At 45.8% G+C, this 22,611-nt stretch overlaps 9 protein-coding genes and 1 non-coding gene across 10 annotated transcripts; 6 read left to right on the plus strand and 4 right to left on the minus strand.

The window, feature by feature from the left end:
- Positions 1 to 306: 306 nt before the first annotated feature.
- On the plus strand, positions 307 to 2,164 carry F4812DRAFT_320169 (TBCC-domain-containing protein). The gene is made up of 4 exons (XM_047931442.1): positions 307 to 726; positions 805 to 965; positions 1,032 to 1,682; positions 1,754 to 2,164. Exons 1-4 carry the CDS (start codon positions 606 to 608, stop codon positions 1,955 to 1,957), a joined length of 1,137 nt encoding a protein of 378 aa, XP_047791448.1. The 5' UTR covers positions 307 to 605; the 3' UTR covers positions 1,958 to 2,164.
- Positions 2,056 to 3,244, minus strand: F4812DRAFT_320162 (RNA polymerase II transcription mediator complex subunit 9-domain-containing protein). Its single transcript, XM_047931441.1, has one exon. It carries the CDS (start codon positions 2,884 to 2,886, stop codon positions 2,371 to 2,373), a length of 516 nt encoding a protein of 171 aa, XP_047791449.1. The 5' UTR covers positions 2,887 to 3,244; the 3' UTR covers positions 2,056 to 2,370.
- A 38-nt stretch (positions 3,245 to 3,282) lies between these two features.
- F4812DRAFT_422138 (BPG-independent) lies at positions 3,283 to 5,741 on the plus strand. Its single transcript, XM_047933626.1, has 3 exons — positions 3,283 to 3,784; positions 3,945 to 4,297; positions 4,356 to 5,741. Exons 1-3 carry the CDS (start codon positions 3,754 to 3,756, stop codon positions 5,532 to 5,534), a joined length of 1,563 nt encoding a protein of 520 aa, XP_047791450.1. The 5' UTR covers positions 3,283 to 3,753; the 3' UTR covers positions 5,535 to 5,741.
- A 199-nt stretch (positions 5,742 to 5,940) lies between these two features.
- Positions 5,941 to 7,316, plus strand: F4812DRAFT_422141 (eukaryotic translation initiation factor 3 subunit K). The gene is made up of 2 exons (XM_047933627.1): positions 5,941 to 6,237; positions 6,504 to 7,316. Exons 1-2 carry the CDS (start codon positions 6,074 to 6,076, stop codon positions 7,042 to 7,044), a joined length of 705 nt encoding a protein of 234 aa, XP_047791451.1. The 5' UTR covers positions 5,941 to 6,073; the 3' UTR covers positions 7,045 to 7,316.
- F4812DRAFT_422144 (programmed cell death protein 2) lies at positions 7,252 to 9,098 on the minus strand. The gene is made up of 2 exons (XM_047933628.1): positions 8,854 to 9,098; positions 7,252 to 8,787 (listed from the first exon to the last, which is right to left on the minus strand). The coding sequence occupies exons 1-2, from the start codon at positions 8,977 to 8,979 to the stop codon at positions 7,570 to 7,572; spliced, it is 1,344 nt and encodes a 447-aa protein (XP_047791452.1). The 5' UTR covers positions 8,980 to 9,098; the 3' UTR covers positions 7,252 to 7,569.
- A 1,087-nt stretch (positions 9,099 to 10,185) lies between these two features.
- Positions 10,186 to 11,626, plus strand: F4812DRAFT_457683 (uncharacterized protein; the record flags this gene model as incomplete). Its single annotated transcript, XM_047937213.1, has 4 exons — positions 10,186 to 10,599; positions 10,652 to 10,983; positions 11,053 to 11,271; positions 11,329 to 11,626. The coding sequence occupies 4 exons, from the start codon at positions 10,186 to 10,188 to the stop codon at positions 11,624 to 11,626; spliced, it is 1,263 nt and encodes a 420-aa protein (XP_047791453.1).
- Positions 11,627 to 11,986: 360 nt separating this feature from the next.
- Positions 11,987 to 12,081, plus strand: F4812DRAFT_t62. Its single transcript has one exon. It is a non-coding gene; the product is annotated as a tRNA-Glu (tRNA).
- A 1,252-nt stretch (positions 12,082 to 13,333) lies between these two features.
- On the plus strand, positions 13,334 to 13,978 carry F4812DRAFT_457684 (uncharacterized protein; the record flags this gene model as incomplete). The annotated part of the gene is made up of 1 exon (XM_047937214.1): positions 13,334 to 13,978. The coding sequence occupies one exon, from the start codon at positions 13,334 to 13,336 to the stop codon at positions 13,976 to 13,978; it is 645 nt and encodes a 214-aa protein (XP_047791454.1).
- Positions 13,979 to 15,083: 1,105 nt separating this feature from the next.
- On the minus strand, positions 15,084 to 15,472 carry F4812DRAFT_470243 (uncharacterized protein; the record flags this gene model as incomplete). The annotated part of the gene is made up of 2 exons (XM_047938956.1): positions 15,084 to 15,374; positions 15,438 to 15,472. 2 exons carry the CDS (start codon positions 15,470 to 15,472, stop codon positions 15,152 to 15,154), a joined length of 258 nt encoding a protein of 85 aa, XP_047791455.1. The 3' UTR covers positions 15,084 to 15,151.
- Positions 15,473 to 21,185: 5,713 nt separating this feature from the next.
- On the minus strand, positions 21,186 to 21,523 carry F4812DRAFT_457686 (uncharacterized protein; the record flags this gene model as incomplete). The annotated part of the gene is made up of 2 exons (XM_047937215.1): positions 21,186 to 21,399; positions 21,486 to 21,523. 2 exons carry the CDS (start codon positions 21,521 to 21,523, stop codon positions 21,186 to 21,188), a joined length of 252 nt encoding a protein of 83 aa, XP_047791456.1.
- Positions 21,524 to 22,611: the final 1,088 nt, after the last annotated feature.

Raw genomic sequence — 22,611 nt, forward strand, 5'->3', positions numbered from 1 at the left:
AGCTAAGTTAGGTTAGGTACAGGTAGGTCTAGGTAGGTAGACAGGGTCTTCGGCCTCAGTCGCTTATCGGATGCTTCTCACCCTCCAAACAATTTCAACCATTCAGGTCTCCATCGACGACATCTTGCAGCAGAAACACGGCGAAACGGCAGCATAAACGGGCATCGCGACAACCCGGAGTGGTCATTATCTTAACTCCCTAACTCTTCGACTCCCCGATCCTCCCAGCTTCCCCCAGCTCTCCCCAGCTCCCCCGCACTCCTATTATTATTATTCCGATTACGTGCATTGACATACATACCTGTATTGCATCACATCACATCACATCATCACATCTCATTATTTCCTTTCGATATTTAGTGATACATATATTAGAGGTACCTACGGCCCTACCATCGCATTCTTCTCTCTACTCACTTGATTGGCGCCCTTGTCTTATAAACAAAAACAAACTGATTCAGGTATGCAAAACCAACGAACTTGCTGTGAGTAGACATTAGTTTAGGCAGCAAGTAATTTATAAAGATACCTTTTTAGTTATTTAATTTCACTTGTTATTGAGAATACCTAGGTATTGCCTCGCAATTTTTGCATTTTTATCCAACATGGAAACTCAAGTTTTTATTCCTTTTAGTCCCCTAAAGTCCCATTCCGACGCCATGGCACAACGCAATATGTCCGACCCCAAGGAGAGATTCTTTCGATATTTCCAAGCCGAAATAACTGGTAAGGTGGTTTTTTTCTTTATGCTTGGGTTCACTACCTCGTACCACAAGTTTCCTTTAATAACTGACCCATCGAAAGCTATCCAGGGCCAAATCGATGACCTCGCAACTATGTCTCCCGTCGGCGGCGAGAGGCAAGACTGCGTCGACACGATTTTGGCTGGAATATCCCGCCTCTCTAACGAGGTTATGGATGCGGGTGATTACATCCCCGCCTACGACCAACGAACATATGCTCAGGTATTACTACCTACCTAGTGACCCCCCTTCATAAACAATAGCCCCTTTTTTCTCACATGTAGGCAGGCCATGAAAGCCCTCACCGACAAACTAAACGAGACGATGGCCATGTTTGCACCCAAGTCACGCTTCCAGTTTAAGTCGAAATCTTCCAAGCCTGCTTCCGGGACAGACCAAACTCAAGTTGATTCCCGCCAACGAACCTCCTTCAGCAACGTAGGATCCAAGTATTTACCGGTTCTCGATGCGGCGAAGCGCGACGCCGCAGGCACCGCCGCCGAGATAGCGAAGAGCTACAATGAAGAGCTCGAGCACCAGTCGGGCGTGAGAAAGCCGAGCTTTTCCAACGCCAAGAGCATTTCCATCTACGACCACTCGGGATTACACATCATGCTACCCTCCACGGCCTCGAGGGCCACTTCTTCCGGAAGCCTGACGAATCTCGAGCGGTGTGTTGTGGATATGACGGCCCCTACGAGCGCGGGGACGCCATTTGCAGGATTGGCGCTGAAGAATATCAACCAGAGCTTGATTATCGCCGGCCACGTCGCGGGACCTATATATATCACCGGACTGCGGAATAGCATCGTCGTGGTGGCTGCGCGACAAGTTCGGATCCACGAGTGCGAGAACGTCGACTTGTACCTCCATTGCTCGAGCCACCCTATTATCGAAGACTGCTCTGGGATGCGATTCGCCCCTCTACCGGAGCTCTATGTGAGTGCCCTTTTTTTTTCCTTAATTTTTTTTTCATTTGTATGTGCGAAGCGCTAACCAGGCGGGGATAGGCGACGAAGCTGGAGATCAAGGGCGAGAACCAATGGGACCAAGTCGACGACTTCAAGTGGCTGAAGAACGAACCGTCTCCGAACTGGTCCGTCTTGTCCGAGGAGAAACGCATCCCGGAAGACGTCTGGAAGAATGCCGTCTGTGGAGGCCCTAGTCTGAGTACGGTTGATATACTGCGTAAAGTTGGTATTCTCGATTCATGACGCTGTTGAGACAGTACTCCTGAGCACCACTCCGAAATCGTCTCTTCAAAATTTGTATAAGTCAGGGTCTAGCGTACGGCGTCGGTTTCTTTATTGTTTTATCAGGTATCCTTAACAATGTTGATGCTGTATTAAACAATAGCTTGGAGGAGGTAGTTCCTAATAATGATGAACTCTCATTCCATTCGTACTCTTGGTTCTCCTGAATACTGTCCTGGTGGTATCGTATCGTATCGTATCGCATCGTATGCAACCGTATCATACCGTATCCTGAACACCGAAACTCCACGCCCAAGTAAATAAATAGAGGCCTCTACACCCAGCGTCCCTCCGCGTTTCTCATCTCTCTTTTCCTCCCGTCTTTAGGTAGGTGTAGGTACTAGCATAAAACGGCAAGAGGCAATCATCCTCGCTTAGTCCACAACCATCCTATCGCCATCTCCGTCGTCCTGCTGCGCCGCCAACCGCGCGCCCATCTCCCTTAGCTTATCCAGCATGTCGCGCTGGCGCGCGAGCCTGGCCTCGAGCGCGGCGATCTCGGCCTCCTGGTCGGGTATGGCGCGTGTCATGTCCGGCAGGCCGCGGATGAGGGCGCGGGCGCGCTGGAAGCGGTGCTTGAGGACGTCGGCGGCGGGCGGGATCTCTTTCAGGGACAGCTCGCCGGTGTTGGAGGTTGTCGTAGCGCCGTTGTTAGTCTGCGCCTGGGACTGGTTCTGCGGGTGCGGATGCGAATGCGAATGCGGATGCGGATGCTGATTTCGCTGGGACGAGGGCGTGGGCGCGGGTGTGTTGCCTGTTGCGGTGCTGGAGGGCGTGCGGAGCCGGTTGAGGAGCACGGCGAGCTCGGTCAGGGTGTCGAGGGTGTCGGGGTTGAGACCGTCTGGCATGGCGAGGACTGGAGTTTTAATTGGCGCTGTTGTTGATGCCATTGTGAAAGAAAGAATCGGAACGTGTTGTCTTAATAGAAAAATGTGTTGTTTAATATGAGATTTCGGGTGTAGATTTACAACAAAGACATTGAGATCTAGGTAAGTGCCTAGGTAGAATCTAAACACCAAGAGGTGCCTACCTAATGCAAACACAATTTGCGTCAATGAGTTAGGTACCAGGTACCTAAGCTTAAAATGTTTTTTACGTAAAGGTGAACCTTGAAACTTGCATCGCGTCGGAGATCTGAGATGGTCTTTTCCGACATAATGTGGGGTTCGCGCATTGACGTCAAGTGAAAATTCACCCTCTCAGCTTCTGACAAGCCTCAAGGAGGGGTTATCCAACCAACTCCTCTTGATTATGTATACTGGTACTGGATTTTTATCATTAACATGATGCAAGTTATTTCAGTCCGATATCTTGAAATTCTTTCCTTTCGGCTTTATTTTTTTTTTCTTTACGGCCCTTTCCAATACGATATAGACTCATACATTTACAAATATGGCATAGTTCATACTAAAATCCATTATACCTAACGTGATAGAGTAATAGGTACATCACCTGAGGGTAATAATGGCGAGATAAATGTTTATCGATAGGAGATGAAACCCAATCAAACCCCCACTATAAGCCAATTCCTAGCTCATAGCAGCCCACCATCATGCGAAACGGGGAAACAGCTCAACAACTTCAAAGTCCCAAGACATTTTATTTTATCTCCGTTACAAAATAAAATCACTCAACATTCCTCTTTAACTTTTCTTTCCTCCTTCTCTAAATTCCAAGCTTGGAAGTGAAGTGAATTTATATCATCATTAGAAAGAAGAAGAAGAATAAATTAAATATTAAATAATAAACCATAAACAATGCCTGAGCCAAAGCAAAAGGCGTGTCTGAGTACGTCTTACCCTTCTATTTCTTCTATTTCTCTTGCCCCTTCTCCTCATATTATATCCCGAAATGAACCCAGAAAGCCTAATTATTTCGCTTTTGCTTGCTACTTCCTCATATACCTCGAGATTGGATGGCTAATTTTCTACGCCTTACGAACTTATAGTCGTGATTGATGGTTGGGGTATCGCCTCCGCCGACTCGCCCAAAAATGGCGATGCTATCGCTGCTGCCAACACTCCCGTCATGGACGATCTATCCAAGAGTGCAACAGGCTTTACCGAGTTAGAAGCTTCTTCACTAGCTGTTGGGCTTCCAGAAGGCCTAATGGGTAACTCGGAAGTCGGACATTTGAACATCGGAGCTGGACGAGTGGTATGGCAGGATGTTGTCCGAATTGACCAGACCATTAAGAAGGGAGAGCTCGCCAAGAATGAGGTCATCAAGAATGTATTGGAGAGAGCCAAAAACGGGACTGGAAGGCTTCACCTCTGTGGTCTGGTCTCTCATGGTGGCGTAGTACGTTAAACTTGTTCTGAATTCTTGGAACATTTCTCTCGCTAACTCGAGTATTTAGCACGCCAAACAAACTCACCTATACGCTCTCCTAAAAGCCGCCAAAGCTGCCCAAGTCCCTAAGGTGTACATTCACTTCTTCGGCGACGGTCGTGACACCGACCCCAAGTCCGGAGCCGGCTATATGCAAGAGCTTATCGACACCGCTAAGGAGATTGGTATCGGCGAAATTGCTACCGTTGTCGGTCGATACTACGCCATGGACCGTGATAAGCGATGGGAGCGAGTTGAAATCGCCCTGAAGGGTATGATCCTGGGAGAGGGTGAAGAAAGCTCCGACCCGGTTAAGACCGTTAAGGAACGATACGAGAAGGGCGAGAACGATGAGTTCCTTAAGCCCATCGTTGTCGGTGGCCAAGAAGCCCGAATCAAGGATGGTGATGAAGTTTTCTTCTTCAATTACCGATCCGATCGTGTCCGACAGATCACTCAGCTTCTAGGTGGCGTTGATAGGTCGCCTCTGCCCGACTTCCCTTACCCTAAGATTAACCTAGTCACCATGACACAATACAAGGCGGACTACCCCTTCGAGGTTGCCTTCAAGCCTCAACATATGGGCAACGTATTGGCTGAGTGGCTTGGCAAGCAAGGTGTCAAGCAAGTTCACATTGCTGAGACCGAAAAATACGCTCACGTAACATTCTTCTTCAACGGTGGTGTTGAGAAGGTCTTCCCTCTAGAGATCCGAGATGAATCTCAGGACCTGGTACCTTCCAATAAGTCCGTCCCCACATACGACAAGGCCCCTGAGATGAGCGCCGATGGCGTTGCCAAGCAAGTTTGCAAGCGACTTGCGGAGCAAGAATTCCCGTTCGTCATGAACAACTTTGCTCCTCCGGATATGGTTGGCCACACAGGTGTGTACGAAGCAGCCATCATTGGTTGCGAAGCCACCGACAAGGGCATCGGCCTAATCCGCGAGGCCTGCAAGAAGGAGGGATACATCCTCTTCATCACCGCCGACCACGGCAACGCTGAGGAGATGAAGTTCCCCGACGGCAAGCCTAAGACTTCTCACACCACCAACAAAGTTCCCTTCATCATGGACAACGCGCCTAAGGGCTGGTCGTTGAAGAAGACTGACGGTGTCCTTGGAGACGTCGCCCCGACTATCTTGACTGCTATGGGTCTACCAGTTCCTGAGGAGATGACTGGACAGAGTCTGTTGATTGTTGAATAAATAGATTTTTTTTTTTTCACGAAGCATTACATTAGACTACTGGTAGTCTAGATGAGGAGTTGTTGGTAGGGTTTAGGTAGAGGTGACATGGGAGGCGTAGAGATACCAACCGTATTAGACGACAAATATGGTTATTAAAAAAATAGAAATGTTTAATGAGTTTTTTTGTTTCTTGTTGATTTAACTGTGAAATGTTGAGTACCCGGAATTATTTAGAAGAGGTTTGTCGTTATGTTATATACTGTCAACTAAGGTACCTTGGTAGGAAGGTACAGGTACTCTACCTCTTATAGTTGCAAATATTTAATAAGTATATGGAAAATATATGGGATACCCCTGTTAATTGCATATACCTACTCGTTTACGTGCTAGCGCGCACACTGAGTTTGACAATTCCAAAACTTCAATCACTTCAACAACTTTTTGACCGCAGCCCCACCAAAACCGACTTTTTCCTTGAACCCTTCGACCCATCGCGAAAGGACTCGGTTCGACATCCCCCCCTCCTCCCCCCCCCATCACAACCACCACCTCCCAAGATGGATTCCGAAGACCCCCAAGAGCGTCCCGAGGACGTTAGCAACATTATTAATGGCCTGGAGCGATACAATCCCGAAGCTGTGGGAAACCTGGAGGATTACCTGCGCCACCAGTGCGAGAACAGATATACCGACTCCAACGCGAACCGGACATTACTAAAGCTGTGAGTGAATGCCCCGAAGTGAAGAGTTTTTACATGATGTTATAACTGTCTTCTTCGGTTGGAATGACGATTAAATCATCCACGTTTCCTATTACCTGACCATCAGCGACGTCTAATCAACGTTCGTTGTTTTGTGATGTTGTATATTTATTAGCTCTATCTGACCTCTCCAAGTTGACATTGGAATACTCGTCAAGATTAATATTCGTCAAGATTTCTAATATTGCAATACCACGGAAAGCTAACCATAAATAACAAATTTCTAGATATCAACTTAACCCCGACCGAGTTAAGGATGAGGTCATCACAAATATTCTAGTCAAGTCCCTCACTCTATTCCCTTCGCCGCAGTTCTCCCTGGCCCTCCACCTGATCCCTCCCCACCTCGTGGCGCCTAACCAGCGCGCCGAGCTGCCCGAGGCCATCTCCAAGCTGCGGGAGCTCAACATCCAACTGCAAGGTGCGCAGTACGCTCGTTTCTGGGCGACGCTGGACTCGGACGATCTATATGCCGATCTGACCACGGACATCGACGGCTTCGAGGAGCTGATCCGCGGTCGCATCGCTACCCTCATCAGCCACGCCTACCGCGAGATCGAGCTGTCTGTGCTGGAGCAGTGGCTCGGCCTCGAGGGCCAGGCCGCCCTGAAGTTCGTGTCGGAGACCGCTGGCTGGAAGGTGGAAGACGGCCTGGTCAAGATTCCCCGCAACGCCGAGAACGAGGCCAAGAAGAGCGAGGTCCGCGAGGATGTCAACGTGGACATGTTCTCGAGAGTCATCAGACGGGCCTGGGAAGAGACCGTATGATCTCTTGTTTCCTACGTAATCTACCTAGGTACCCAAGGTTCAAGTTGGTCAGAGGGGCTACGTCTTTTTGGCGGTTAACAGTGATGGATCCGGTAGCGAGGCTGAAAAAAAAAAACAGCATTTGGGGAAGACGATAAATTACCTACGTCTTTGGCGTTATGGATGACGAGTTCGGAATTCTTCCGGATTTAATGTGCTGTTTACTCCCTGCCGTCGTTAGATAGGCAGCCGATGAGATATCAGAAACGAATAAAAATCACGATCTGAATGAACTTGATGCAATTTTTTTTTTCCCTATCCTTTCGTAGTCTCGTTACTTTCATTAGTCTCTTACCTACTTCCTCCAAAGCTTTGTATCTGGACATGTAGTCCTCACAGTCCTCTAAGCCATGCAAGTTGAATTACTTGAGAGACCTTGTCGAACAGAAGCTGAGAGTAATAGGTAGAAATCTAGTATACTTCATGCATTTAGTCCCTTTTCCATGTCATTCAGTCCTAATCCAGGTACCTAACTAACCCCCCTTACTACCGTCGAGCACCCGTAGCAGTCAACTCCTCCCATTGCACCCCAGCCCACTCTTCCAGATACCCAACCTCTCCCTCTGGCACGCCACGAGCCTGACAATCACGCTCACACACTCCGACGATAACCGTGCCCCAATCCATTCCCTCGAGCGACATATCATCAGCCTCGAGCTCCGTAATCGCGTGCGGCGTCATCTGCACCTCGAAAGTCCGCGGGCCGCCGCAGTTCCCGCACCGCGGCATGCCCTTCCCCGCCGCAGCGGCCGTCGTAACCATCCCGTTGCCGGCGCTAGGAGCAGCGAATAGCTTGCCCACGGCGTCGGTCTTCGAGTACAGTAGGGGCTGCCCGCCGAACTCGTACCGGATCGCTTGTTCCGGGTTCTGCGCCAGGCGGTCGGCGAAGCGCTGGAAGGCGGCGTCCATCGAGGACTCGAACACCTCGCGGTCCTCTTTTCCGCCCTTGCCGCTGCCGCTGCCGCTCCCGTCGTCGATGTCCATGCGCGTGTTTTGCGGGATGGCGGGCGCGGGCGTGGGGTCCAGGGTCTCGTATTCGGCTTCGGAGAGGTAGGCGACGGGGTAAGGGGGTGGTTGGTCGGCTTCGGCGGGCCAGGGCTCGGAAAGGGTTGGAGGGGTGGTGGGGGGTTGTTGCTGTTGTTGGGTGTTGTTTAGGTTGAGGGTTTCGGCGAAGGTTCGCGGGAGCGACTTTACGTCGTCTGTGGAGGATTGTGTGGAGGATGATGGTTTGGGCTCGGGTGGAGGGGGAGGAGGAGAGGTGGTGGTGGTGGAGGTGGGATTGCTGAATGGGTTTCCGCTCGTGGCGAACGGATTACTGCCAGCTGAGGAGGTAGATGATGTGGAAAATGGGTTCGCAGAACCAAAAGGAGAGCCTATCGTCTTAGCGCCGAAGAGCGTCTCTCCTAGATTAGACGGAGGTTGCGATTTCGGTTTTTCTTCTTTGGGCTTTGGTTTCTCCTCCTTCGTTGTGATGGGTGCTGTCGCGCTTCCGGGGGCTATTCTGACACTGCGCAGAGCACGAATACTTCCCTCCTTCCGACGACATGTCTTCCGCCGGCAGGAAAAGACGTACAGTCGGCGCTCGTGGCCTGGGAAGCGATCTGGTAGTTCGCCGTCTAGCTGTAGTAGTAGGACCATGAGATCCTTGCAAATTTTGCATTGTGCCAGGGCAGCTGATGGCGCATTATTCGGATCCAACCACTCCTATAAACCAATGTCAATTTTTATTGTCCGTCGCAAGGCCAGAACGAAATTGCCATTATAACATACCGGACGACCACCTAATCGACTTATACTGTCATCGCCTGAATCTCTTGATGCATATCCTAGGAGCACGTTGGTCTCGGTAAAGTCATCTTCCTCGCCAGCTGACGAATCGCTATCATAAGGCGCCATCTTGCGATTATATGCGCTTTAGCAATTCAGATATGTATATTCTCGTTTCGCGTTTCGTTGAGTTTGAACTTTGTCGCAACTTTTTTTTTTCTTATCAATCTGGAGGGGTTTGATGGAGGGGCTTATCTGGAATACCTTGGTACTTCGTACGGTATCAATTTAGACAGTTCTTATTTATTCACACACTGTATTGTACTAGGCACCTACCTAGGTACTCTGTATAACACCAGTGAAGAGAGCTTCATAACCCCTTCATAACCCCTATCTCCCCCTCTTTCCATAATCTTCAACACAGGTCATTTACACCGTTCATATATATGAAACAATTATTTCTATTTCTCTATGAAATCTTTAGCTAACTGAATTTCTAGTCGTCATTTACTTCGAATGATTTAAGATCACTTAAATAATTTCAATTCTTGTTGAAAACCCGTCGACTTTCGAGAGTTAAAACTGAAAAGTAAAGGAACAATTAAGATATTCTTGTACATGTTGCAATTTACATGTAACGAGATACAGAAGTTTTCATAGAGAACTAGAGGGTGAATTCATGACTAGCCAATTTGAACCTCAAGTATCAGATGTTGATAAACAGATGTTGTGGAGTTAGTATGGACATCTCTGCGGCATCTGATTCCATCACTGACTATGAAATATCTACTATAGTAAGCCACTTCTAGCAACCAGGTGATGATTGGATACACGTGGACCCAAGCACTAACACCACCTAGAGGTGTGCATATGTTGGAGTGCAGATGGAAAGGATCCTAAATGTTTTTGAAAGCCTTTTTTTTGGAATAAGTACCTACGTCTAACACTTACCAGAATGAGACCAACTAGCATATCGACGTCTACCGAGACGTCTTCCTGCAACTGTATGTGTTAGCCAGAGATCTTGAAAGCCTGGAACCTGTCCCAACATTCCTTCCTGCCGCCAGCCACTGCTCATTTCTAGCGAATGGAGAAACGCATGTCTCATCAATACTATGCATCGGACTCCGGGAATGGCCGTTATGATAATACCACTAGATATACTTGCACTGAGGGTGTTGTAGGTAATGGTGGAGTGTGGAGAGATCCGTAACTTGGAAATCCTAAGCACGAATACAATGATATATACTCCCCCCCTCACCTCCGCCCCCGTCAACTTTTATCAAACTTATCCTACTAATGCAAACTACCGCCTGCTTCAGGTACACCACAACCATGTCACCAAAGTTCCTTATAAAAGATGTCCGTATCTTTGACGGTGAAAACGATATTTCATCTGGCAGTGTCCTTGTTGAAAACGGCTTGATCAAGCAAGTGGCCGAAGGATCCCTAACAGTGGCAGATGCATCTACTATTGTAATCTCCAAACCGGGACACACGCTGATTCCTGGACTTATTGATGGGCATGTTCATGTATATATGGACGAAGAAAATTCGGCACTAAAGCAAAGCTTGAAATTTGGCCTTACTACTATCTGTGATATGCATCAGGAGGCCAAGAATGTCAGTAAACTAAGGGAACTTGCTGAAGAACCAGATGCGGCAGATTACAAGACCTCTAGCCAATCCGCAACTATATCCGGAGGGTGGCCAGAGCCTATCATAGCAACCCATCATCATCCGGATGAGGTAAAAAATCTCTTAGGCTTGGGAACAATGGGATATGCTAATGCGATAATAGGTAAGGGCAATGACATCCAGCTGGCCAGACATCCAAAGCAATGATGATGTCGATGCTTTCATAGCAAATCGCCTTAAAGATAAGGCGGATTATGTAAAACTGATGCACGAAGATGGCCACGCTCTATCATTGAAGGTCAAAAAGATGCCAGTGGAGCTTCAGAAAGTCATTGTTGAATCTGCCCACCGGAACGGCCTTCTAACAGTTGCGCATGCTCTGAGTCTCCATGGGACAATGGAGATGTTACAGGCTGGCGTTGACGGAATGGCGCATACTTTCTGCGACCGATCTCCTACCCAAGAAGTAACGGATGCATATTTAGCAACAAATGCGTAGGCCTCAATAATTTCAAATTCCAAGGCTTCGCTGTCAAGGTTTCGGGTCTAACGAGTTGAATCTAGATTCTGCTGCCCAACCCTAGCGGTGATCGCTAGTCTGACTGGAGAAGGGCTGGGAGAACAGAAGAGATCCTGCCAGGACCCCCGAGCTCAAAAGTACTTGAACGATCAAGACGTAGAAAGTCTTCATAGATGCATAGGACTTGGTAGCAGCGAAGCCAAGGTGGAACATGCTTACGAAAGTGTGAGGCAGCTGAAAGCTACCGGCGTGGATATAATTTTGTAAGTTTACTAAAGAGAAAACACCTCATATGTGCTGGCAGCTAACCCTCCATCTAGGGGAACCGACTCTGCCCGTTCGGCTCACGGAACTGCTTTTGGTCTGAGCGCGCACCAGGAACTCGGCCTGCTTGTCAAAGAATGTGGCTTTACGCCGAAAGAGGCATTGAGGGCAGGGACTGCTGTAGTAGCTAAGAGACTGCGTTTTAACGATAGAGGAAGAATTGTGGAAGGGCTACGGGCGGATTTGGTCTTGGTAGAGGGAAATCCGCTCGAGGATATCGATCAAACGCTCAACCTCCGTGGCGTTTGGAAGAAGGGCACTCTCTGTTCAACATACAACGGAATCGCAACATAGACGGCCAAACACCATCCGATATGAAATGAGATGTCTCTAGGACCTAACGATCATACTAAAGTAAGATCATATCTAGAGTTTTACTTCCTACTCATCTACTTGATGGATAACGTCAAAGTGCAATATAGATGTCTCAATGCATTGGACGTCGTAGTAGTACTATTCGAACGAAGAATAACCGTACCCCAAGGCGCCCTAGACTTTATATCACTATGACCTCCCATCTGATAGATGCATGATTTGAATATGAGGAAAGCAAATAACTTCTTAATTCCCTAGTACCAAGGTCCCTGTTTAGTTGGTTCGAATTTGCACATATGCGAAGCGCATATAAGTGAAAACTTTTGACCACTTTTCACATCCGAATTGGTGTAGTGGCTAACATTTGACGCTCTCATAATGGCTATCCAGTCATAGGATCCGTCAAGCCCGGGGTTCGATTCCCCGATTCGGAGTTTATTTTTATTTATTTATTTATTTATTTTTCCTTACAAAAAATTATTAGTTGCTTTTCTTTTTTGTGGGAAATGGTTATTCTCAAACTCCGGTTTTTATTGTGGTTCCCGATACAACCGGGCAATGTTAGTCGGTAAAATCTAGGCGAATGTTAATCCCACTCGGAAAATATTTGTCAAATATCCACAAGAACTATTTTGTCTCTATGTCATATTAGACGTAGCCAATACTTTATTGACGACCGACACTCGGTCGAAATATGGGGAGAAAATTGTTACATGCACTGTCTTGGTTATAATATTGCATCCTAACCATTCTCTTGAATACTTGACACAGAACAATACCAGATAGTCTCTATTTACTACCTACCTTGTGCTTAGCTAGCACAGATCTCTCTCTTTTGAACACAAATTTCTATTCCTCTATAATCTCACTACTAGTGATACATAATCAAAATTTAATGGGAGAAAAGAAAAATGACAAATATTGGTAGCGGGCTGTGGATTGAATTAATATACAGTTACACTTCAGAGGTGCTTTTCCACCATTAACTCCTATAACCCAGGCCGTGGAATATCTCCATTCACTTTTAACTTAATGGAATTTGGAATTAGATTCTGTGACATTAACACAAGTTCAAAAGCGTCACTTGCAAGTTATACCCAACACCTATCGTCATCTATCACTACTTAGCAAAATCACCAACAATGAGCCCTACATCTACAGAACTACACCAAAACAGATTGCAAGATACGCGAGTTTTCTTACTTACTTAAATTACCAATCCCTAAGTCTGAGACTCCTTGGATATGGCGATGTCAGTAATGTCTTTTCTAAGTTACTAGCCATTTCCGGCAAAAAAAAAAAAAAAAAAAAAAAAAAGAAATCGTGTTGATCAGTACCCAAGGTATTACATACATACGTGCCTATACCTACTTGAATAGGTACCCAAATGGTTGGACACTTGTATGTAACTTCACGGTTTTTGTAGCATATCTGAATCGGTACCGATGCAATTTTGACATCCCAATCCTTTATGCTACAGACACTCTCCACGCTACTTAAACATGGGAGTTATCTATTGTCTTCATTCTCGTCGCCCTGTCCATTCCAAACGTATTTCTCCTGTTGATCGATATTTTTGATACCTTGAACCCTTTTATGCGGCCAGTCCTTTTCCTCGTATGAGTACATTATAGATAGGTACCTACTTAGCAAATTAGGGAAGAGACTGAATAGATGTATCTCAATATGTCGGAATATGAGGGATCGGACCCTACGGCGCGTTCAGCTCCCAAAAACGAGCTGCCTGGGCCAAAATTGTCGAACGAGGTATCGCAAGAAATGCTACCCAGCCCACCGCGCCTCCTAAAAAAAGACTCTCTGTTGGACCCAGCAGTTCCATTTACTACCATAATCCAACCGGGGACTACTATACTTCCCACTCTAAATACTCCGACCGGCATCACACCATCGTCCGTGGCCAGAATCACGACTACTAGCACGCCGGCAATACCGCAGCCCACATTCCCCGCGCCTTCCCAGACGCCGCCGAACACCCTATTGATTATAGTGATATCTTTCGGGGGCGCAATGGGGCTAATCTTCTCGCTTTGCCTTGGCTTCGCGTGCTATCGATCATGGCAGCGTCGCAGACGGCAGAATGCAGGCGAGCAAGCGAATGCCAGCCCCGAAGCTGGCCAAAACGCGCCCGCCCAGCCGGAGAGTAAACAGCAGGGTAGCAATTCGCTCGAGGCGAACGAGAATGGTGTTAGCCCTTTTAGATCGCCTTCAAACCATTCGACGCCGAGGGCAACTGGGGGGCAACACACGGGGGCTTCGCTGGGGACGTCTTCGGGCTCTACGATGCACGCTGGGACATCGGGGCGGACATAGGGGTTATGAAATGGTCATATGACTTCGGATACTACCTGATTTAGGCATGATTTAGGCATTTGAATTAGTTACTTAAGATGTATGGGGAGGTATTAATATCATGCATGCTTTTGACCCTAGCAGTTTATCTACTTAGGTCGAAAAAGACTCAGATGGAGTATAATATTTAATTTAGGTAATACAGCAATTTATTGATCAACTGGAAGAGATTTCTCTAGTAACTACCAAACATCAGCTTTGTGTTGCTTGCGTGTTGAGTGATGATGTACCGGTCGTATGGTACAAGTACGTACCTAATACGTTTTGTACCTAAATGAAGCAATTAAATCCCGGCTTTTGATAGGCTGAAATTTGTGAACCCCTGATTCAATGTTTGTGTACCCACTGCGGGTCGATCCGTCCCCATCATGTATGTACCCCACGTTACCGAGTCCCCGGTAGCTTCATCCATGCCTGGCCCTATCCAGCCTGTTGGCAATCCGCAAACATGAGGAAGTACAAACCTAAAGCGTTATGGAAGTACAAGATCAGCTCCTAACTCACCATTAAAAATTATTTGGTAATAAACTATAATTACCCGTGGATTGTTTAGTTACCAACGTAAGTGGTATCTGTGAATGCTTATTAGCTGTGAACACCACAACTTAGTTGAATAAGTACGCGGAATCGCATTATAGGTTAAGATGAGATAGTACAGACATGACTAGAGTAAGTATTAGGTTTCTTATAAATCTGAGTCACTAATAAATATGTCATGGGGTTGGGCACGACTTGCGCTTAAAAAAGTATATAAATATCGGCCACAAGTGCTGATGTTAGTTTCTCCTTCACAGTGCACTATCTAAGAGACGAGCTTTATTATTCCTATTCCTATAACTATATTAATCCAACGCCGACCAGGGAATTGATGCCATCTGCATCCAGAGACAGACTGATGTATCGTTTGTTCATAAATGACTAATGATGCATAAACATACGAAAAGTCGAATCTTGCACAGACAACCAGCAATCTGGGCTCCTGCGGGATCCACACTAGTCTAGCTCCTCCGCAGAGTCTGAATACATCGATCTTCCTGGAAAGCCGGCATAAGGTTGCATAAGGGACTGAAGGTACCGGACGCCATATTCTATATTCCTCTCAGTTAAAAAGCACGAATAACCTCATCTGGCGAATCAACGGAGGCGGGCCAGAATCGCTTCCAGCTCCGCAGCGACTTCTGCTTTATGATGTCGTTTTAAGTTACCCGGGTTGGGTGTCCGATTATGTGCGAGGGGTGCACTTTTGGGACTGTCCCGGAATACTTGCAGGCGGTAATCTCGGAGGCTCTCTTTATCGCACGGGTGACTGGTTGGCGGGGTCTTGGTAAAACGATGAGTTGGCTTGGGTAGAGCTTCGCTGCCTCTTGTTAGTCTTATTGACCTAGGCGTTCAACTCTCGTAAGGACGGACCAGAATTTACCCGTTATATGCTGCACTATTTGAATTATTAGCCATGGTGATTGACGCTTAGCGGATCCTTCCAAAGTGGGAGTGTATAATAGACTTATAACGAGGAGTACTCTTTATCATAAGGTTATCATAAGGTTGTAGGTTGAATAGTTGTGAGAAGAATACGCCGTATAAAGTAGGTATCGTCGTGAACCCACATGCCTATTCGGGTGCTACAGCATATGGGAGACTCAGCCCAAGCAGCCGCCTTTTCTACAACTACAGTTAGGTAGCAAAACCGAGTTTTCGGTCAGCGCATACTATGATAAACACATCGGATATTACGTATACTGGAGTCGCATAATTTGAACTTGAAACAGGATAGGAAATGCGGCTATGTGAGAATTCTGAAAAGTTACCGTATACATTGACCGTAGATAATTGCTTGGGTAAGTAGGTATAAGCTGAAGGTCAACTTCAACATAACTGTCCTGAAGCTTCTCGGTTCAACCACGCAACAGCCTTGGATAAAACTATACGACGTCGAGGCCATATGCTACGGGTCCCCAGGTTCCTTAGTAGCTGCCTACCGGTCATTTCAGCTTCGCAACACCCTTATGGATGTTTGCGCGCCGCGCTACGAAATATCTGATGTGAAATGGCTACCAGTGTTACGAGTGACGTACCTATATTGATATTCTTCGGGATGCTACACAGTGCCATGTGGTTTATCCAACAGAGGGTTCTGCCTTCGGGTGTCGTACGGCAGTAGTAGGTCTCGGCCGAGCTGTCAACTGAAAGCAAAGTGGGTAGCAAGTTCCTAGGGTGGATAAAAACATTACACATAATGGTAATACATAGATCGTTGCTGCAGGTAGTAAGAGGTAGACATCGTTTGCGCAAGGGGAACTTGATGGCTACTAGCCGAAATGTAGGCGACTAGGTATAATCGGCGATGATTCAGCAAAAATATATGAAGAGATTATGGAATGCGAAAGCAAAATCTATGTCTTTTAGGACGTTGGCTAAGTTAAAGCTTTTATATGATTCAGCTTTACTCACCAACCGGGCTCATTGTGATAGTGCATCATTGCCAATTTACTTATATTCCCTTATTTATACCTTAGGTACCTAGTACGTATGTGCTTTGCTTTAGGTAGTTTAATTCCCTGTGCCATTGCATTAGAGCGTGCATTAGGTTCTATGCATGCAAGAACCACTACCGCACCAGGTGAAGCATGTAACCAATCATTCGACGATGAAGTAAAATACCCGCTCAGGTACCTAAGCACTTTACATGCGGCCGGCTGCCCCAAACACAATACCTTCGAATTAGTTTACATAGTCGTTTACTTGCAGATATTCACCGAAACGGCACTAATTTCCTCCATGACATGCCCACCCAGCATCTGCCCTCCCCTATGCCCTCGGGTATTACACTCCGGGTCTCATAGGCTATGCCAAGGTCCGCAGACCGAAATATGACCTGGGTTTAACCTTTTGTGCATGTAGTTGACATGATTTTAATCCAATCTCGTTCTTGCCTTGTATACTAAACAGCAAACAAGCTTGGACTAAAATTACATATGCGATCTGAGCGTGTCGAGAACTAGGGACCCACCCATCTTGGTCCCTATCCAATCTAGGGCTAGTCCTCCCGAACCTGCGGAGCATCTTCCGGGAGTATCCTTAAACTAAGTTGTACCCCACTCGATCTCCAGATTCAATGAACGTCGAAGAAAGTTAGCGGTTAAAATTAAGAGGTGTAGCAGAATAGAATAAATGAAAAAGACGAAACTAGAATAATATAAAAGCAATAGTATTATTTTCTTCACTGGATATCTACCTAAGACACCTAGTATCTGTAGTTGTTTAACTTAATGTAATCGAGATTTAGGGTAATATTTAGATCTGACATTAGACATGGGCGGGGTAGGCGGGGTACAATAACGCAAAAGCAGCACGTCGCGTGTACAATTAGGTACCTAACATAGTACAAGTAAAATAGATAGATTGCTACCTAGCCTATAATGTAGGTACCTAGGTAGTTTACGCGATCACGCAAAGACGAACTCCTAGGTGCCACGGACTGCCCTGAAGTTGACAAATCCTTCTTTCCCCTCTCCGTCGCCCCCTCTCCTTCCTCCCCAAGAAGCAAAGACATATGTTAGGTAACCTAGATAGAGTACATCCTCTGCTCGGTATGTGACTATGTAATGAAGCAGCGAAAAACTCTTTGGTGTCAATTGTAAATGCTGTCCTTGGGAACTAGTCGATTTATGCCGCTGTGGTGTTATCTAAAAGGAGCCAGGATAGCTTCCACATCGGCAGCAAGATTCCTTTGACGTGTTTCTTGCATGTTGTTGGCGGTAGCCGACTGGACACTCGCGAGGGGGACGCTATTGGGGCCGTTTATAAATCTGTCAAGGCGATACCCTCCGAGACTTTGGCTATCGGTTGGGTGATTGGTTGGTGGATTCTCAGAAACAGAATGGCTTGGTTTGGATGAAATTTCTCTAGAGATAAATAAAGGTTCCCGTTGAGTAATATGAAAGAACTAACCCATTGCAAACAGCTTTATTCAACTCTTGAGTCGTGGTTTCAAAGCAAACTGGATATTCCATTTGAATACAAGACATGTACTTTGGAAGCTAAAATTTGAAGATGGTTTTAATATTGCTAACTGCGTGCGCTGTGTATACTGACAAAGTAGCTACATTGTTTCCTTTTCTTTTTTTCTTCTTTTGGCGGGCGAGGACGTCCCAATTAATATGGCTTGCGGTATACTATTCTCGTCCTCCTGAAAAACCGCGAGTACTTTGTACTTCATTTCAAGACTTGATTTTGGCACGCATTATCTTATTTTGCCTGCAAGCCTCGCGGCGAGGCATCCAAAATTGTATATATAGAGGGAGAACATGAGCTAAGAAGTCGATTGGACCGTCGATTACTGGATTGCCTACAGAATACCGTTTAGCAACAACATGAACGATGACCCCTGTAAGCCGACCCATATCGCCTTTCCCCCAAATAGAAGCTAATCCCATAACGAGATTATAGCGCGGGAGGTATGCATCGGTAAAGTTGTATAGACTGTTCATGATACGAAGTAGAGCGAAGAGTTGAATCTGTTGTTAACTTAAAAGATAATGCTGATGTGTGTGAATAAATAAGAGCTAGACATTTAGACTAACTCATTGAAGGAAATAAGAAAACATGACTTAATATGCCACACATTGATCCGTAAATCTCTTGGACATCTAATGGAAATATATACACTTACATACCTTAGGTACCTAAGTACCATTTAGCATGGAAGACGCATGTATCGACACCATCAGGCAGAGAGGAAAGAAACTAACATAACTCAAGAGTCGTGTAGCCTTGAAGTATGATAGCTGCTAGGTCTCGGTATGCTAACAATATTCGAGCGACTAGTCCCTTAATCAATCGTCAGCTAGAGCAAACAGACATATCAGGCTGGTCGAATAAGTAAAGCCTCGTTGATTGGATCCAATGAGTTTTACTAGAGAATAGTTAGAGAGCCCAAGGACTAGCAGAGGCGCATTCAGAAAGTAATCACGAGCCACAGAGATTTCGACGGTGCCACAAAGTGCTCAAATTGCTAGTTCTAACACGGTACGTAATGTTGAAGAAACGTTTAGCAACCGTAAAAATGATAGTGATAGTGCGCGACTCAAGTCAAGATTCGAGGTGGCGGAATAATTGGTGTCCGACATCCAACTAAAGCACATATCTGCGGAAAAAGGAGCGAAACTTTTTGCATTTTTCTGTCGCTGCCAAGAGGAGTCGATCATCGGTCTGACGCGTCCAAAGTAATCGTATGACTTCGATGCAAGCTCGCCTCACTTTCGTCTTCGTCAGCAATGCAACACACCTCGTTTTCGGAATCACCGCAAGCAACCCCTCTTCTTGAACATTCTCATCGTGAATGGTCGGTGAGAACCCAGGGATGGAGGTGGTACCCTAGGTAGGTAGGTCTTCATCTCGAGACAGAATCCGGATGACGAGGTTCGCCGAGTCCCGATACAAATACCCAGGCACCTAGGTAGGTATTCTTGATGTCATCACGTGATGTCAGCTTAAGCTTGAAGCGAGAGGGAAAAGAAGCCATCATATCTCAGTCCAGTGATGGTAGTAGATATGGAAAAGGAAGATGTGATGAAGGGGGATGGTGTATCAAAACTATAAGGTTTGATAGACATATATTCGTTTAGAAAGGTTGAAAAGTTGTCAATAGCAATGATGTTTTAGGTACAGCATGATAGGGGAGGCACATTTTAATGCTCTTCAGACGAACAACCTGAGGTTGACGGTGGTGGTAATTATATTGATCAGAGTCTTCCGATCAGAACCTTCGAAGTTAGAATCTTCATGGAGGTCATGCTGCCTTTATAATAGTTCGGGGTCTAGGAATCTATCCTATTAGTAGGTATACGACTATTTCTGTTCCGGCCAATTAAAGTCCTTAGGAATTACCCATGAGCCATGTCGCAATCTATATGCAACGACCCGCATATGCAAAGCGCCAACGCCGCCCCGATCAATGGTACTGTATGCCCGAAGTTTTTACGATTTACGAAGGGTTCCACATTGTGGCGAAACTTTATTGGCTGGGAAGAGAATTACAGGATTAGGGGTAGGGTACACCTACATAGTACCTGTTAGGGGTGAAGTGGCTAGGGAGAGGCCGCCGAACGGCTACCAAACACATAGCTCTTTTAACCACCGATCAGCGGCTTGGCCTATAGCTCTTTTGGCCTAGCTAAAAAAAAAAAAAAAAAAAAAAAAAAAGGGTTTAATGTTCGAAACAAGGTATTGAACAGGTGTGGAGTATCTTAGTCATGATCAGTATGATCTCATGTATTGTAGCTATCTCAGGCTATAACCCTTACCCCCTTCAAGATCACTCACAGATTAAGAAAAACAATTCCTGTCATCATCACTGGCCATATACTATCTCAAATCGTCCCGGTCACCTCATAATATACGCTCTTTTGGCCTCATTGCAGTATAAGAATCCCTCTTTAATATCATCGTAACCACTCACTATCCACGACCTCAACACCATGATTCCCTTTTCTGGCGGCTAGTTATCTTCCCGAGCTATTTATTGCCTACTGATCAGGAGATTGCATAGTCTTGGACAGAGGATATCTACCCCCAGGAGGCTTCTACCCTCCTATTCAGTATACGGCACGTATTTTCGAAAAAGCTGCAAAAGTGAAGTGAGAAGATTTCCTAAACCTATAACAATAGAGCTACATCTAATATAAAACATTTTATTCTCAACAATGCACCCAATTAAAATGCTTAGAATATTACGCATAGACAGCCTTAATCCGGACGAGCTGGGTGAATACGATATCCTGAACCGAAGTCCCGAATAAGTTCAAAGTCCAAATAACAGGTACCTTTTATGTGAATTTCACATATACGCCCAAATAAGTACGATTATCGTCTGTCATTATCTACTTCCGAAGTGCAAATAATTAGAGCGTTCTCAAATGAAACTTACCTAGGTATATCGAATAAGTCTACTAGGTAATAAACCGGGTTGGATCTATGTAAGGAGCGAGTTCCGGTAAGCACTACATATTTACTACCGATGTGAACGTATAACAAACGGTGCTACCGTTTTCAGGTACTTGCGTAGACAGCATCGATTTTTATTTTTTTGCTTCACTTAATATAGGTACATAGGTAGGTAGGTATCAAGTATAATATGATTTCTTCTTAGATAACTAACAGAACGCTGTCACTTTGCTGGGGGAAGAAATGGGAGAATAGCCGCAAGTTCTGTGTCGATACGTGCCGCGTGAATCGCCTGAATATTCTGAGGGTCAAGGTCCGAAGCGATGATGGTGCTACCAGGACAGCTGCAGAATTTCGCCAGTCTATCCTTCGGAAGAGATCGTGTATCGTAGGTGGCATGTGTGTTTTTCTCTCCACTAGGCCCGAACGATATATCTCTATACAACAACGTATGGTGATACCTTCATTAGCAGTGTCCTGTGTAGATAACCTCAAATCAAGAGCTTGCTGGGGATAATCTTACCCGTCAAATACCGCCCCCGTAGTTGACTCAGATGCCATCGCTAGATACGGGAGAAGGTAGCATGAGAGCGCAGAAGTGGCATTGTTATGCGCGATAGGGGACGAATAATTTGTAAGTTTCGTACAATAAATAGAATAAATAGGTGGGAGATATAATATCATAACAGCATTATATACGCTGTTTTAGGGCCTCTTATAGATTATATTCGAGACAATAGACTTGGTAGTAGGAAGATGTGGTTGAGAACCGGGTTTCTAGGAAGAAAGTGGACGTTCTTATGTCTTTATATATATATATTTTTCCCTCGCCTTGACTTATCCATGTTGTCAATGATACACGCCGTGAGTCGGGTAAATGATTGTTTCCAAATACCCATTTGTTTCTTTCCCTCCTTACTCATCATCCTTTAATGCCAATGTGGACTAGTATTCGCCGGGTATAATCTGATTGTACGTAGAACTGATTCTCCTCTAATGTACGCTGCTCCCAACAGGGCCTAAGGTGAATAAGATCAGATCAAGCCATTCATAGTACATCTTGAATCAGCTACGGGACATTAACTGCTGCCGTACAACGGTACCTAGCTTCAGATGATTACCTACTTGGAATCTCTGCGCAGGTATCTAATAAGGCTGAATAATCTGGGAATTCATGTGTGGTTAATTACCTATCATTCTGTAAGATATACTCCCATATCATAATCCACAAAATCCCCTGACGATGACTATCAATTTCCTGTTTCATTATTATCGCTGAATTGCTATGGTAACCTTGTGAATTTCTAGAATACAGGTACCTAACTTATACATCGCCCTCAGCCATCCAATATATCCGAGTGCTTTCTACAAGGAATTGTTGGTGTACTTGCCTTAGGTACCTGATATGGTGCTACGGACACAAGTCTAAATGGACCACTTGTATAAGACCCCCACGATCGAAATGCCATTATCCATTCAATTCACGTTCTACATTATCGTAAGAGTTCCTATTAATCGCCGAATATCCGATAACACCGACTTTGGTCTCACGACAGAGCCATTGCTGTAGTGATCAAGCCTTACAATTGTAGAACACGTGTAGTGGAACCCTAGAAACTTCCTTTGGCTTTCCGACTGATTATCAATTT

The sequence above is a fragment of the Daldinia caldariorum genome (assembly GCF_022478825.1).
Source record: "Daldinia caldariorum strain CBS 122874 unplaced genomic scaffold F4812scaffold_5, whole genome shotgun sequence".
NCBI lineage: Eukaryota > Fungi > Ascomycota > Sordariomycetes > Xylariales > Hypoxylaceae > Daldinia > Daldinia caldariorum.